Genomic DNA, 16,948 nt, shown 5'->3' on the forward strand with positions numbered 1-16,948 from the left:
GTAGGCATAGGCGCTGTCAATCCGCACCTGGTTTGACCATTTGCTAGTGGCATCTCACACTTACACCAACCCAGGTCTGAAGCTCTTCACTGGCTCACTAATCTGGATGTGGTTATTTGAACGTTGTAGTCATCTTTACCTGTTCTATACCAACCATCAGGCAGACTGTAAATACCGAATTCAACTGTGAGTGCACAACTGCCATTCAAAATTATGCTTGTGAAGCCGGGGCTGCAAAACCTGAATTCAGTCCCTTTGTGCGTGTGCATTATGATTGAGTCGTTAGCTACATGATATTATGTAATAATTTTTCAACAGGACACGTGCAGTCTGGCATGGGCAAGAGCGGCAGAAAGATAGAGCATGCTCTGTGGTGATAGGGCATGCGCAGTGTGGTCTGAGTCTCAGTCTCCCCCATTACTCCCAGTCTCTCCTTCTCCCCATACTTAGTCCTGTCTTCTGGCTCAGCCAAACCCAGTTCTCCCTTCTTAACTCCTCTTGTGATCTGTCTCTCCTCTCTGCCTCCCTGCGTTTCTCATTCAATCTCAGTCCTTCCCCACAATTGCTTCCCTGGCTCCTTGGCTCAGTGTCCCCCCACCCCCGGCTCTTTGTCCCATTCTCAGTTTCCAGCCATTCCCAGTTCTCCCACACATGCCTTGTCAGATCTATCACCATTACCCGCATTGGTTCCTAATCCCAGTCTCCCTCCTCCCCCATCTCCTCTGTCAGTCTCATTATTCCTGTTCCCAGCCAACTGGCTTCCAATCCCCTCCCCATTACCCTCCCCAACTCCAAGTCCCAGTCTCTCCCCACATCCAGCTCCCAGTCTCCTTGCCCAGCCAGTCCGTGTCCACTCCAACCAATTCCCAGTCACACTTGCTCTCCTCCCCCTCTAGTCCCAGTCTCACCAGATTCCTTGGCCCAATCCACTCCTTTCCCTCTCCCCAGTTTGACTGTTTCCCCCTCTTCATTGGAATCAAATGGCTTCGTCCTCCATGTTGCCTGAGCACCAGCAGAGAGGTCACTGAGAGCCGAGAGGAAACAGGCTCCCTGCTTTCAGTACCAGTGTCCAGCCCAGAGCCAGCTGGGAGAACCAAACGGGGAGCCCTGGGCTAGAGCATGCTCAGCTGGATGGCGCATAAACCAGGTCATCAGCACTAGGAGCTGTAAGTGGCAGGAGCATGCTCAGTAAGGATGGAATCTTCAGAGATTTTAGCTGCTAAAATGAAAAGTCTCTCCTGAGCATGTGTGAAGTGTGATCTTTCGAAGGCCTGTAACTCGGACAAATCTGGGCAGATTTTCATCGACGGCAAAAGGGGTAATACTCCCTTTCCCCACCGCCAAATGTCAAAGCATGGGGTTGCTACAGCAGTTCAAAACATAGGTCTCAATAATTTTTTAACATGGTCAAAGCAACATATTTTTCCCTAGCCTCATTCTTGGAAATGGTGGACCTGTTCTAAGTGAAATTTTCCAAAATAATAATAAAAATATTTGTTTGTTTGTTTTTTAAATCAATCTGAGGCTGATGCATGGCATGGAAAACTTCAGCCAAATGGTTGAAGTTTGCCAAAGTTATAAGCAACTGAAAATGGGGACTTATGATGGCAAGTATCAGGCAACCTTAATAATGGACAAGGCTAGGTTTTAGTCACGGGTATGTTTAGTAAAAGTCATGGACAGGTCACGGCAGTAAACAAAAATTCATGGCCTGTGACCTGTCCATGACTTGTACTATATACCCCTGACTAAATCTTTCATGCTCAAGGGGCGGGGGAGAGGGCGAGCAGCAGTGCGTGGCCTGGGACCCCCGCTGCTGCTGCGGGGGGGGGGGGCAGAGGGCCGAGATCCCCGCTGTGGGGGGACGGGAGAGTGCAGTGGCCTGAGACCCCCCACTGCTGCTGCTGGGGGATGAGAGGGCGCGGTGGCCCGAGACCTGCTGCTACTGGGGGTGGGGTAGCAGTGGCCCTAGAGTGTCCCAGCAGTAGCTTGTGCAGCTGATTCCGGGGGTGCTTGGGCACCCCCTGAGCCAGCCGCACCAGCTGCTGCAGAAGTCATAAAGGTCCCAGAAATCACGGAATTTGTGATCTCCATGACAGACTCGCAGCCTTAATAATGGGCCATGTTTCCAATCCCACCTATGATATATATAATACACACACACACGCACACAGAGTAAGAAAAGTACTACGTAAAATGTAAGATTATTTTATTTTGTCAACTGAAAGTTCAATACTTATTTTCAAAACATTCCCACCAAATATTCTAGCAAATATATATGTGGGAAATTATCATGAACAGCATCAAAGTGGTAAACTGGACTTTCAAAAGCAATGATATGCAGATCAATACTGCCATTCAACTTTACATTCCTATACATGTGCCAAGGTAAAGCTGAAAAGGCTGTGATTTCATGGTTTATAAAAGGTTATAACTGAATACAGTGTTTCGGCCACCTCTGAATTTCCAGACTTTTATGTATTTAAAATATTATCTGAATTCAACTATCATTTTGTTATAGAATTTATTTTAATTTTCTAGGAATACAAATGCTTGGCAACCTTTCTGAGTAACTTCTGTGCTTTTGTAGTGAAAGAAAATGAGCTTTGTATAGAAAAAGCTAAATGGCTGCCCAATTGGAGTGTACATTAGCTCCTTACAGATGTATTCTTTTGAAATGGGATTAATGAGCTAACAGTAGATTATATTGTTTATATATAAGTGCTTTCAATTAAGAAAGATTTATGTTCTGATGATCATAGACAAATAATAAAAAATCATATGTTTTGGGCCAAGTATTTTATTACATGATATTTTTCTGTGGAGTAGTAACATACATACACAAAGAATCCAGAAAAGAAAATGATTTAAATTGCCCATTATTCATGTAGCCATTTTGTTTATCAAGTTTAGATCAGCAAATGTATCAAATGTTACATTACAATATTTCACATTGCATATGCCTTCATCAAATTCTAATCTGATTTTCTTTTTTGGTCGAAATTTCTATTGTAGTGCCATCCAGTGATCAGAACTAGAATTGCAATTTCCAGTTTCATAGTTACAAACACTTTATTGCATACTTGCCACTCATTCAAATGTAATGTATAATAGACATGAGATGCAAAGGCATTTTCAATTAATATTGCATGGATTGGACCTTAACACTAAAAATGGCTGCATTTGTGGAAAAGGAAAAGCGTGCTACCAAGCTGTTTTGTAAGTGTTCTGGGAAAATCTTAATATATGCTATTATATTTGCAATCTAAAATTGATCCGGATATTTTTCTGGCAGGTCTGTCTCAGCTGATCCAGGCATATGACCTATTTTTTTTTCTGGGGAGGGGATGTTGCCTCATTTTTATAGCAGAAGCTGCCTATGTGATTCCCCCTCCCCCCCACCCCCGCCATGTCTTTTCTATAGTGTTATCATAGCTTTTCTATGGATTAGCAGACAGGAAGTGTAATAAGAGTAACATTTTCCTGATTCAATCACCAGTGGTTCTCAACCTATTTTCCATTGTGGGCCACATATGCGGCTCACAAACTGTTATGTGGGGCGCATCCAATACAGCCTATATGGCCCTGAGGATGTCACATGGGCCGCAGCTCCGGGCCACAGGTTGAGAACCACTGAATCAGTCCCTGAAGGGCAGAGACTGGGAGTCAGAGTCATTCATGAATCTGTCTTCTCTATAAAACACAGGACTTGCTGTCCAGCACTCTGGAAAAGGACTGAACTGTGATTGCTAATGAACTTTCTTCAGATGCTTGGTTGCTCATGTCATCATCTATTACATTAGAAATGCGCAAAACTGGGACTGGATATAGTTTTGAAAAACTTCATCAGTTAGGGTTTGATTTTGCAAAATCAAAACTTGATCCTGTTTTATCTGAACCACCAAGTCTGGAAGTTGGTGCATTGCATAAATGGTTCAAGTTGTGGCCCATTTCCGGCTGTATATATTGTGAAAAATAAATCATACTAATCTACTTAGATCAAGGGGGAATCTGGCCTATTGACATAGTAATGTAAGGGTTCACAACATTTTTATTTTACTAATTTGATAACTTTGGGCTGCACTGAAAGTTCCAGTAGTAAAAGAAAGAACTGTCTTTTAACAATGATCTGTTACAAGGATGCTTGCACAATTTTTATAGTGAGGGTGCTGATGATGGAAACGGTGGAATCACGTATTTGATGTTTGTTCCTACTACTACAAGCTAGTTGCTGCACCCGTAGCCCCCTTAGTTCCAGCACCAGGGATCTGTTATGTCTGCTTGGCTATTATTATGGCAATGGTATTAGCTGCTTATCTGGAGGAAGTCAACGTGCCTTCTAGTCAGTGTTTCTGTTTAAGAAAAAAATGCACTTGTCAGGAAACCATTGCAAACTTACCTTACACCTTTGGCTCTCTGTGCATTCCTTACATGTATATGCTTGTCAAAACCTGGAATGTGCTGTGTTCTTTGCATTGTGGCTTTAACATCCGTGTTTGTTCACACTCAGGGCAGACTTCATCCCAGTGTGAAATATCCAACCTTTGAAATGGATCTGTAATTAAACTTTCAGGAAGAACAGTTTTCATAACTGCCTGTAAAGAAATGTGTTGGATTTTGACTTTTGTACCTCCCCCTAGGAGTTGGATTTCTTTTTATACCTAGTCAGTTTCAACGGAGGTTTAAAATGGGCTAATTTTTAATTCACTTGATACTACTGTTCATCTCCTTTCCTTTTAACAACACGTGGTAAATGGAGTGTGCTCAGTGAACGCTTTCTCCTGGTGACTTATAGTGATGCTGCTCCAGGTCAGGGATTCAATAACAAGGATGAGGGTCTATCTCTGGGCCCGATTCTGCATTCTTGTGCACCCCAAAATTCCCATTTGAATTTAGTGCCACTAATAACCTCAAGCCCTGATTCAGCCAGCGTCAGCCTCTGTCATAAATATAAAGGGACGGATAAACACCTTTAAAATCCCTCCTGGCCAGAGGAGAAACCCTTTCACCTGTAAAGGGTTAAGAAGCTAGGATAACCTTGCTGGCACCTGACCAAGATGACCAATGAGGAGACAAGATACTTTCAAAAGCTGGGGGGAGGGAGAAACAAAGCCTATCTCTCTCTGTCAGTGTGATGCCAGGGACAGAACAGGAATGGAGTCTTAGAATTTAGTAAGTAATCTAGCTAGAGATGCGTTAGATTCTGATTTATTTAAATGGCTGAGAAAATAAGCTGGGCTGAATGGAATGGAGATTCCTGTTTTTGTGTCTTTTTGTAACTTAAGGTTTTGCCTAGAGGGATTCTCTGTGTTTTGAATCTAATTACCCTGTAAGGTATTTACCATCCTGATTTTACAGAGGTGATTCTTTTTACTTTTTCTTCTATGAAAATTCTTCTTTTAAGAAACTGAATGCTTTTTCATTGTTCTTAAGATCCAAGGGTTTGTGTCTGTGGTCACCTCTGCAAATTGGTGAGGATTTTTATCAAACCTTCCCCAGGAAAGGGGGTGTAAGATTTGGGAGGATTTTGGCGGGGGGGAAGACATTTCCAAACAGACTTGTTCCCAGTAACTGGTGTTAGACGTTTGGTGGTGGCAGCGGAAGTCCAAGGGCAAAAGTTAAAATAGTTTGTCCCTTGGGGAAGTTTTAACCTAAGCTGGTAAAAGTAAGCTTGGGAGGTTTGCATGCAGGTCCCCACATCTGTACCCTGGAGTTCAGAGCGGGGAAGGCACCTTGACAGCCTCCCTTTAATTTCTCTGGGCTCTGGGTCAGACCACAAGAGCAGATCTGTATGAATCTGGGGGCGGCTAGTGCATTGGGTGGGCTGCCACCGCTGTGGCTGGCCGGCCGGCGCGAGCCCCGCACGGGCCCGGGGAGCCGGCAGCGGCGCGAGCTCCGGCTCAGCTCCTCTTCCCGCTGCCTCCCGGCGGCGCTGCAGCCTGGGCCCGGCCCCGCGCCCCTAGCAACAGCCGCCGCCTCCTGCCAGGCAGCTCCCGGGGTAGCCCGCGCCGGCTGCCGCGGGGCTCCCGTCGGCTCTCCCCCGGCTCGGCGGCCTCTGCGGGACGGCGGCCACTGGCCAGAAGCAGCCAGGTAGGGGCTGCAAGCGCCTGGTGGGGAGGCAGAAGAAGCCTGCTGGGTGAGGGGGGTACGGAGGTGTCTCACTGGGGATGACCCACCTGTGTCTGCCCGAGCCCTCCCCACCCCTCTGCCCCGGCCGGGTCGCACCGAAAACAGGCCAGGCAGCAGCGGGGCCTCTGTTCTTTCCTCTCTCGTGTGGGCAGGCGAACAGCTTGTGGGAGGGAGGGAGGGACTCAGGAACGGCCACGTCAGGGTCCCCTGAGAAGCTGAGCCTCACCTGTATACCAGCTGCCTTTGTGCCCTGTAGTTTTCTTCCCAGGGAAAACCATTCCGTCCTCCTCCTACCCCATGAAACATCCTGATATGATCTTTGCTCAGCTGATTCCTCCCAGGGCTGCCACCGTGACTGCTGATCAGAACCTGGGTTTGTTTATTTATTTATTCCTTTCAAGACATTTTGGATTTGAATTGGCAACCCAGGTAGGAGTGAGTTTGTACAAGCACTCTAGGCAGCTGGTGTAAATCTGCATAGATCCATCCAAACCAAGGCAGCTACACCAATATACGCCAGTCGAGGCTCTGTCCCCACCCCATTTTCAATTCCGTTCATAAATGGAGAGAGGTGACTTACTCGATCCCACCATCCCTCTTACCCGTCAAACGCAGTTGGTGATGACATCTTGTTTAATGTTACAGGAGAGTGGGAATGGACAATATATAGACTGATAGTTGTACTTGATGCCAATCATGTCTTCAGTCAGGAATGTTCACTATGGGGCTGATGCACATACTGAGACCATCGTAAAAATCATTGGGAGCAAGTACGTCCGGTGCATGGTGGAAAAACCAAAAATGTAAGTATGATGCTGAAGAACTCTACAGCATATGAATGTAATTGTTTATTTGTTTCAGGAAGCATCACTGAAGGAATTTGAAATGCTGGATGAGTTTAAGACTACAATAAAAATAAAAACAAGACCCCAAATTGTAGCCTATAAGTACTTAGGGCCAAGACATTTTTTTTAAAGTGGGTGCTTAATGTTAGGCTCATAAGTCCCTATGTAAACATCTAAGTATGTATCCTGATTTTCAGATTGCACAGATGTTATTAAATTCCAGGGGAGCTACTGGGTATTCAGCACTTTTGAAAATCAGGTGCCTTGCATGCCAAAATATGGTCCAGGTTACCAAAAGAGCTCAGCAAAAAATGAGGTTTTCAAAAGTATTCAGCACCCACCAGCTTCCACTGAGACCACTGGGAGCTGCCAAAAGCTGAGTACATTTAAGGAGCTGGCCACTTAATTTAGCAACCTAAATGGGACGTAATCTACTCTGAAAATCTGGCCTTTAGGAGTTGGGTTTGCAAAGCTGCCCAGGAGATGTGGAAACCCAGGGCAACATTTTCAAAAGCACCTAAGTGATTTAGGAGCCTACATCCCATTGAAAGTAAGTAGGCGTTAAGCACTTTTGAAAATTGTAACCCCCATTTATTTCTAATGGGAATTAGATGTCTGAATCCCTAGTGACTTTGAAAATCCCACTTCTAACTTTAGGCCCCCATTTTTGAAAACCTTGGCCTTAAAAAAGAGACAGCTGGATGACAAATAGGAATTAGCTACTTAAAAAGAAAATGAAAAGAGAGATCTTAATATCTAACTTCTAAATCTAGCAATAGAAAACATTTTATAGTATGTGCAATAAATCAAGCATTAGTTAGGTAGCATTATAGGCAAAATAGCAGCACTCACAGGAAATATTATAGATTTCCTGCAGTTGTGCTTTAAAAAACCCCCCACCACTGACTCACTTTTAAAAACCCAATCCTATATTTCTCTTTGTGAACTAGACTGGAAAATGTGAACACCATGACATTTATTAAAATTAATGACTTACCACTGGTTCTTCTCATCTAGTTGATAATATATCACATGTAGTAATTTGATGGTGGTGTTTAGTTAACTTGTTTATCGTGCATAAAAAAGAAGGGTATTAATAATAGATTATCAATGGTAAGAATTTTCCATGAGCATTGCCTTTCTCCCTTTGCTGTAAGGGCTGGTCATCAAAAAAAGAAAACAGAAGAATTTGAGTGGTCTGTCTTCCAATTCAGTGTAACCTGCAGTCTTAATTAAAATACAAATTGGAAGAGAAGTCCGTTCTTCCAGGACGTGGAATGTGATGGGGTTCAATAAGGATAAGTGCAGGGTCCTGCACTTAGCACGGAAGAACCCAATGCACAGCTACAGACTAGGGACCGAATGGCTAGGCAGCAGTTCTGCGGAAAAGGACCTAGGGGTGACAGTGGACGAGAAGCTGGATATGAGTCAGCAGTGTGCCCTTGTTGCCAAGAAGGCTAACAGCATTTTGAGCTGTATAAGTAGGAGCATTGCCAGCAGATTGAGGGATGTGATCGTTCCCCTCTATTCGACATTGGTGAGGCCTCATCTGGAGTACTGTGTCCAGTTTTGGGCCCCACACTACAAGAAGGATGTGGATAAATTGGAAAGAGTCCAGCGAAGGGCAACAAAAATGATTAGGGGACTGGAACACATGACTTATGAGGAGAGGCTGAGGGAACTGGGATTGTCTAGTCTGCAGAAGAGAAGAATGGGGGGGGATTTGATAGCTACTTTCAACTACCTGAGAGGTGGTTCCAGAGAGGATGGTTCTAGACTATTCTCAGTGGTAGAAGAGGACAGGACAAGGAGTAATGGTCTCAAGTTGCAGTGGGGGAGGTTTAGGTTGGATATTAGGAAAAAACTTTTTCACTAGGAGGGTGGTGAAACACTGGAATGCGTTGCCTAGGGAGGTGGTGGAATCTCCTTCCTTAGAAGTTTTTAAGGTCAGGCTTGACAAAGCCCTGGCTGGGATGATTTAATTGGGGATTGGTCCTGCTTTTGAGCAGGGGGTTGGACTAGATGACCTCCTGAGGTCCCTTCCAACCCTGATATTCTATGATTCTATGACGTTACAATGGGGTATAATAAGAAATAACCTGCTTTACACAGGAAACCCAACTTGATGATTACTAACAGAATATGTGTCTGGTTGTTGAAATTCCAATCTAACATCAGTGAAAGAGTGAGGGAAACTGTATAAACCCAAAGGAACCTTTAAGCAAAGATCCATTTTACACTCTAGAACACCCATAGACAAGTGTGTTTGGCTAATCTCTCTGTGCCATCTCTGTGAGGTCAAAATCTTTCCTGGGACAGGATTAATACCACTCCAGTTAGGTCAGCGGTTCAGTGACGTTCACTAGACCTGAGCCAAATTGACGCTGGAGCTGAACTTGTCCCATGGTGCAGTAAGTGTTTATTTGGGTCAGCCTTCCTAATACTGAATCCTAAAGCCATAGCAATTCCAGCTTCCTAATGTCTCCTCCTCTACAAGCAGAGGTGAAAGTAAGCTGGTACGGGCTGGTATGGTGTACCAGAGAGAAAGTGGCTGCCGGTATGGGCCGGCACACAGCCGACGTTAAAGTGCTGCCACGGCAATGCTTCAAGCACCGTACCAGCAAGGCCGCTGATGGCGGCGGGGGCGGGGGGGGGGAAACAAAAGAGGCAGCTGCCGGGGCCTGGCTATTTAAAAGGCCCCAGGGCTCCAGCCGCTACTGTGGCAGTGATTGGAGCCCCAGGCCCTTTAAATTGCTGCCAGAGCGCGGGCTGGGCAGTGCTGATGGGCTGGCTGGGGAAGTCTGGCCCCAGTCCTGCCCCTTCCACCCGAGGCCCCCCCCTTTCTGGGGGCCCAGAGCGGCCCCCTCCACCTGCCACCTTGCCCAGGACTCCGGCCACCCTGCATACCGTTAAGTCCTTTAAGTTACTTTCACCCCTGTCTACAAATAATGGGACTCAATACAGGAGTAACTGGATGAAATTCTCTAGCCTGTTACACAGGCGGTCAGACTAGATGATCTAATGGTCTTGTCTGGCTTTGAAACATACGAATCTAGATTCCACTGATAATATCTGAGGGCTTCAAATCCAAGCAACTAACTTTCTAAGAACAGAATATGTATGTTACTGTCTAATCTAAATGCAAATGGAATATATATTTGCATAAGGCTATATCTCTGCTCCTGTTTTTCGCAGCAAGGCAAAGGAGGGCACGAAAGTGGAAACTCAGTCTGCACTCCGGAAATTGCCTAGTTGTAATACAAGACAGACACATGGAAATCCTCCAGGTCTCAATAACCCTCTTTGTCAACAAATCAGTTATGACCTAGATTATGAAAGACGGAGCACAGACAAACAGGAAGAACACGAGTCTAAACAAGCGCAAACAAGCAACAGCAGATTTTTGGATGGCAAAGTGAGTTGCTATAAACTGTAGCCGCAACAATTTGAATTGCACAATCAGTTACAGGGGAAATCCATGGGTAATACTTAATGTTGAAATAACCAGGTCTCTTTGCAGCAATATAAATATTATGTGAACTAGGAACCTAGTAATGCAATCCTTATGTTTGTGAGCACTTGCTCATGCAAATAGTCCTGCTGAAGTCAAGTTGAATAAGAATTTTGCACTCAGGTCTTTAGTATCTTGAGGATCTCAAAAGGCATTGCTGATGTTAATTCAGCTGCACTGTGTCCTGTGATATAAATAAGCAGGATTATACTCATCTCACAGATGGATAAACTGGCTCACAGAAGTCTGAACAAGATTGAGGTGCAATTTTCTGGTAGGGCTGTTGATTAATCGCAGTTAACTCACGTGATTGACTAAAAAAAATTAATCACGATTTAAAAAATTAATCTTGATTAATTGCTGTTTTAATCACACTGTTAAACAATAGAATACCAATAGAAATGTATTAAATATTTTTGGATGTTTTTTTACATTTTCAGATATGTTGATTTCAATCACAGCACAGAATACAAAGTGTACAGTGCTCATTTTATATTATTATTTTCTTACAAATATTTGCACTGTAAAAATGATAAAAGAAATAATATTTTTCAGTTCAGCTCATAAAAGTACTGTAGTGCAATCTCTTTATTGTGAAAGTGCAACTTAAAAATGCCAATTTTTTTGTTACATAACTGCACTCAAAAACAAAACAGTGTAGAACGTTAGAGCCTACAAGTCCACTCAGTCCTAGTTCTTATTCAGCCAATCGCTAAGACAAACAAGTTTGTTTACATTTACGGGAGATAATGCTGGCCGCTTCTCATTTACAATGTAACCTAAAAGCGAGAACAGCCATTCACATGGCACTTTTATAACTGGCGTTGCAAGGTATTTATGTGCCAGATATGCTGTACATTCAAGTGCCCCTTCATGCTTTGGGCACCATTTCAGATGACATGCTTTCATGCTGATGATGCTTGTTAAAAAAAAATGCATTAATTAAATTTTGACTGAAGTCCTTGGGGGAGAATAATATGTCTCCTGCTCTGTTTTACCCACATTCTGCCATGTATTTCATGTTATAGCAGTCTCGGATGATGACCCAGCACATTGATCATTTTAAGAACACTTTCACTGCAGATTTGACAAAATGCAAAAAAGGTACCAATGTGAGATTTCTAAAGATCGCTGCAGCATTCGTCCCAAGGTTTAAGAATCTGAAGTGCCTTCCAAAATCTGAGAGGGACGAGGTGTGGAGCATGCTTTCAGAAGTCTTAAAAGAGCAACACTCCCATGCTCCCATCTTCATAAATGATCTGGAGGATGGTGTGGATTGCACCCTTAGCAAATTTGCAGATGACACTAAACTGGGAGGAGAGGTAGATACGCTGGAGGGTAGGGATAGGATACAGAGGGACCTACACAAATTAGAGGATTGGGCCAAAAGAAATCTGATGAGGTTCAACAAGGACAAGTGTAGAGACCTGCACTTAGGACGGAAGAATCCCATGCAGTGCTACTGACTAGGGACCAAGTGGCTAGGCAGCACTTCTGCAGAAAAGGACCTAGGGGTTACAGTGGACAAGAAGCTGGATATGAGTCAACAGTGTGCCCTTGTTGCCAAGAAGGCTAACAGCATTTTGAGCTGTATAAGTAGGAGCATTGCCAGCAGATTGAGGGATGTGATCGTTCCCCTCTATTCGACATTGGTGAGGCCTCATCTGGAGTACTGTGTCCAGTTTTGGGCCCCACACTACAAGAAGGATGTGGAAAAATTGGAAAGAGTCCAGAAGAGAGCAGCAAAAATGATTAGGGGGCTGGAGCACGTGACTTATGAGGAGACGCTGAGGGAACTGGGATTATTTAGTCTGCAGAAGAAAAGAATGAGGGGGGATTTGATAGCTGCTTTCAACTACCTGAAAGGAGGTTCCAAAGAGGATGGCTCTAGACTGTTCTCAGTGGTAGCAGGTGACAGAACAAGGAGTAATGGTCTCAAGTTGCAGTGGGGGAGATTTAGGTTGGATATTAGGAAAAACTTTTTCACTAGGAGGGTGGTGAAACACTGGAATGGGTTACCTAGGGAGGTGGTGGAATCTCCTTCCTTAGAAGTTTTTAAGGTCAGGCTTGACAAAGCCCTGGCTGGGATGGTTTAATTGGGGATTTGTCCTGCTTTGAGCAGGGGGTTGGACTAGATGACCTCCTGAGGTCCCTTCCAACCCTGATATTCTGTGATTCTATGTGGAAACTACAGAACTCGAACCACCAAAACAGAAAATCAACTGCTGGTGGCATCTGACTCAGAGGATGAAAGTGAACATGCATTGATCTGCACTGTTTTGGATCATTATCAAGCAGAACCCTTCATTAGCATGGATGCATCACCTCTGGAATAGTGGCTGAAGATGAAGAGACATATGAATCATTAACACATCTGACATGTAATTAGCCGGCATCGCAAGATACAACTGTGCCATGCGAATGCCTGTTCTCACTTTCAGGTGACATAAACAAGCGTGCAGCATTATCTCTTGCAAATGTAAACAAACTTGTTTGTATGACTGGCTAAAAAAGAAGTAGGACTGAGTGAACTTGTAGGCTCTAAAGTTTTACATTGTTTTATTTTTGAATGCAGTTATTTTTTGTACATAATTCGACATTTGTAAGTTCAACTTTCATGATAGAGAGATTGCACTACAGTACTTGTATGAGGTGAATTGAAAAATACTATTTCTTTTGTTTTCTACAGCACAAATATATGTAATAAAAATAAATATGAAGTGAGCACTGTACACTTTGTGTTCTGTGTTGCAGTTGAAATCAATATACTTGAAAATGTAGAAAACATCCAAAAATATTTAAATAAATGGTATTCTGTTATTGTTTAACAGCGCCATTAATCGTGATTAATGTTTTTAATCACTTGACAGCCCTATTTTCTGGACAAAACTTTTTTCAGCAAAAAAATTAGATTCAGTCTAACTGTAATGCTTTGCCAATTCATGTTGGTTTTCCCATATTGTTTGTGTTGGAACCCCTACCCCTGCCCCCCAACATTCGAAAAAATCAAACTTCTTCCATTTTATTTTTTACAAAATGCAGAAACATTAAAAATGCTTGAAATTGAAATGAAACATTTTGTTTTGGGTCAAAAGAAATATTTTCTTCGACCAGAAATTAAAAAAAAAAATTCAGAATTGCCAGTGAACCAAAAAAATCCATTATTTGCCCCGCTCTAGCTGGACCCTAGATTTTTAGAAGTGTTCAGTAATTTTGGGTACCTCCCTTTGTGGGTGCACAGCTTGGAATGCCCGGCCTGACTCTGAGAGGTGCTGTACACCCCTGAGTCAAACTGTGTCAGTCCTAGAGGTTGTGCTGAGGGGAAGTATGCTTTAAAAATTTAGACTCTGCCTCACACATGGGACAGTGCATAACTGCATTGTCCTAGGGGCAGGAATTGTGCCTTTTTGAGTGCTGCTCCCTTGCTCAGGGGAAGTAACTCACTGGAGCTCTTTACTACGTATGGCTGACTTCCCCATTTGTGCCAGCTCAGCATGTTAATTCTGCCTCTTTGGCCTGCTCTTTGCTCCCTGCTTGGAAGAAGTACCAGATTCACAGTCCGAATTCTATCCCCCATGTTCTAGCCTCAGCACCAGGAGCAAAAATGAAGGGAGCGCTCATGTGGCCATATAGGTGGAGGGGATCTTATTCACCTTTATTCCACTGCACAGGGTCACAATCCTGCCCTTCAGTTTTAAGACCAGAGACAAATTTCCACAGGAGAAGATACACATTCTCTCCCTGGGGCAGGGAGAATCAGTATCTGTTTCCTGTTCAGTATGTTCAATAACTTCCCAGTCAGGAAACGTATTTCTCCCTTCTCTTCCTCTCTCCTTCAGTTTGCAGTGTTGTTTGCTAAATACCTAACAATACTCTACGTTGTTCCATGTACAACTCTGCGGTCTTTGTGCAGCTTCTCCTCCATCCCTAGGAATTTCATAAATAAACCACTTCAGCCCTTGTTTTGGAAGGCTGATATTTGGGTCATCGTTTCTGTATTTGGGACCTACTGTATTTTTGATGCAAAGCAAACCATTTCAGGTGGTAGGAGATTAGGAATACAGTGCGTGGGGAGGATGGTCGATTGTGCAGTACAGAGAAAAGAAGGACTTGTGGCACCTTAGAGACTAACAAATTTATTTGAGCATAAGCTTTCGTGAGCTACAGCTCACTTCATCGGATGAATTCAGTGGAAAATACAGTGGGGAGATTTATATACACAGAGAACATGAAACAATGGGTGTTACCATACACACTGTAACGAGAGTGATCAGGTAAGGTGAGCTATTACCAGCAGGAGAGGGGAACCTTTTGTAGTGATAATCAAGGTGGGCCATTTCCAGCAGTTGACAAGAACGTCTGAGGAACAGCTGGGGGGGTGGGGAGAAGAATAAACATGGGGAAAAGCATAAGAACAAATCCGCACAGACACACCCCAGGAACCCCAATCAGGGGTATTCTATCTGCTACCCAAGATCCATAAACCTGGAAATCCTGGACGCCCCATCATCTCAGGCATTGGCACCCTGACAACAGGATTGTCTGGCTATGTAGACTCTCTCCTCAGGCCCTACGCTACCAGCACTCCCAGCTATCTTCAGGACACCACTGACTTCCTGAGGAAACTACAATCCATTGGTGATCTTCCTGAAAACACCATCCTGACCACTATGGATGTAGAAGCCCTCTACACCAACGTTCCACACAAAGATGGACTACAAGCCGTCAGGAACAGTATCCCCGATAATGTCACAGCAAACCTGGTGGCTGAACTTTGTGACTTTGTCCTCACCCATAACTATTTCACATTTGGGGACAGTGTATACCTTCAAATCAGCGGCACTGCCATGGGTACCCGCATGGCCCCACAGTATGCCAACATTTTTATGGCTGACTTAGAACAACGCTTCCTCAGCTCTCATGCCCTAATGCCCCTACTCTACTTGCGCTATATTGATGACATCTTCATCATATGGACCCATGGAAAAGAAGACCTTGAGGAATTCCACCATGATTTCAACAAATTGCATCCCAACATCAACCTCAGCCTGGACCAGTCCACACAAGAGATCCACTTCCTGGACACTACAGTGCTAATAAATGATGGTCACATAAACACCACCCTATACCGGAAACCTACTGACCGCTATGCCTACCTACATGCCTCCAGCTTTCATCCAGAACACACCACACGATCCAATGTCTACACCCAAGCTCTACGATACAACCGCATTTGCTCCAACCCCTCAGACAGAGACAAACACCTACAAGATCTCTATCAAGTGTTCTTACAACTACAATGCCCACCTGGTGAAGTGAAGAAACAGACTGACAGAGCCAGAAGAGTACCCAGAAGTCACCTACTACAGGACAGGCCCAACAAAGAAAATAACAGAACACCACTAGCCATCACCTTCAGCCCCCAACTAAAACCTCTACAATGCATCATCAAGGATCTACAACCTATCCTGAAGGACAACCCCTCACTCTCACAGATCTTGGGAGACAGGCCAGTTCTTGCTTACAGACAGCCCCCCAACCTGAAGCAAATACTCACCAGCAACCACACAACAGAACCACTAACCCAGGAACCTATCCTTGCAACAAAGCCCCTTGCCAGCTGTGTCCACATATCTATTCAGGAGACACCATCATAGGGCCTAATCACATCAGCCACTGCAGGGCTCATTCACCTGCACAAGGCTCGTTCACCTGCACATCTACCAATGTGATATATGCCATCATGTGCCAGCAATGCTCCTCTGCCATGTACATTGGCCAAACCGGACAGTCTCTACGTAAAAGAATAAGTGGACACAAATCAGACGTCAAGAATTATAACATTCAAAAACCAGTGGGAGAAAGCTTCAATCTCTTTGGTCACTCGATTACAGACCTAAAAGTTGCAATTCTTCAACAAAAAAACTTCAAAAACAGACTCCAACGAGAGATTGCTGAATTGGAATTAATTTGCAAACTGGATACAATTAATTTAGGCTTGAATAAAGACTGGGAGTGGATAGGTCATTACACAAAGTAAAACTATTTCCCCATGTTTCCCCCCCCCTTCCCCCCGCTGTTCCTCAGACGTTCCTGTCAACTGCTGGAAATGGCCCACCTTGATTATCACTACAAAAGGTTTCCCCCGCCCCCAGCTCTCCTGCTGGTAATAGCTTACCTTACCTGATCACTGTCCTTACAGTGTATATGGTAACACCCATTGTTTCATGTTCTCTGTGTATGTAAATCTCCCCACTGTATTTTCCACTGCATGCATCCGTTGAAGTGAGCTGTAGCTCACGAAAGCTTATGCTCAAATAAATTTGTTAGTCTCTAAGGTGCCACAAGTCCTCCTTTTCTTTTTGTGGATACAGACTAACACGGCAGCTACTCTGAAACCTGTCAGTATGTGCAGTAGTTATAAGGAAGGGTAATATTTGGGGACTATCAGCACTGAAAGTAG

The 16,948-nt window shown here is 44.1% G+C and overlaps 1 protein-coding gene across 1 annotated transcript in view; it reads left to right on the forward strand.

Moving 5' to 3' along the window:
• The first annotated feature begins 5,151 nt into the window (after positions 1-5,151).
• Positions 5,152-16,948, forward strand: part of C8H1orf87 (chromosome 8 C1orf87 homolog) — a 33,607-nt gene continuing 21,810 nt past the window's right edge. The window contains exons 1-3 of the mRNA XM_073358251.1: positions 5,152-5,172; positions 6,775-6,932; positions 10,170-10,389. Coding sequence (XP_073214352.1) covers positions 6,817-6,932; positions 10,170-10,389 — 336 coding nt within the window. The 5' untranslated portion in view covers positions 5,152-5,172; positions 6,775-6,816. The remainder of the gene's footprint in view (positions 5,173-6,774; positions 6,933-10,169; positions 10,390-16,948) is intronic.

Source organism: Lepidochelys kempii, chromosome 8 (genome assembly GCF_965140265.1).
Source record: "Lepidochelys kempii isolate rLepKem1 chromosome 8, rLepKem1.hap2, whole genome shotgun sequence".
Lineage (NCBI taxonomy): Eukaryota > Metazoa > Chordata > Testudines > Cheloniidae > Lepidochelys > Lepidochelys kempii.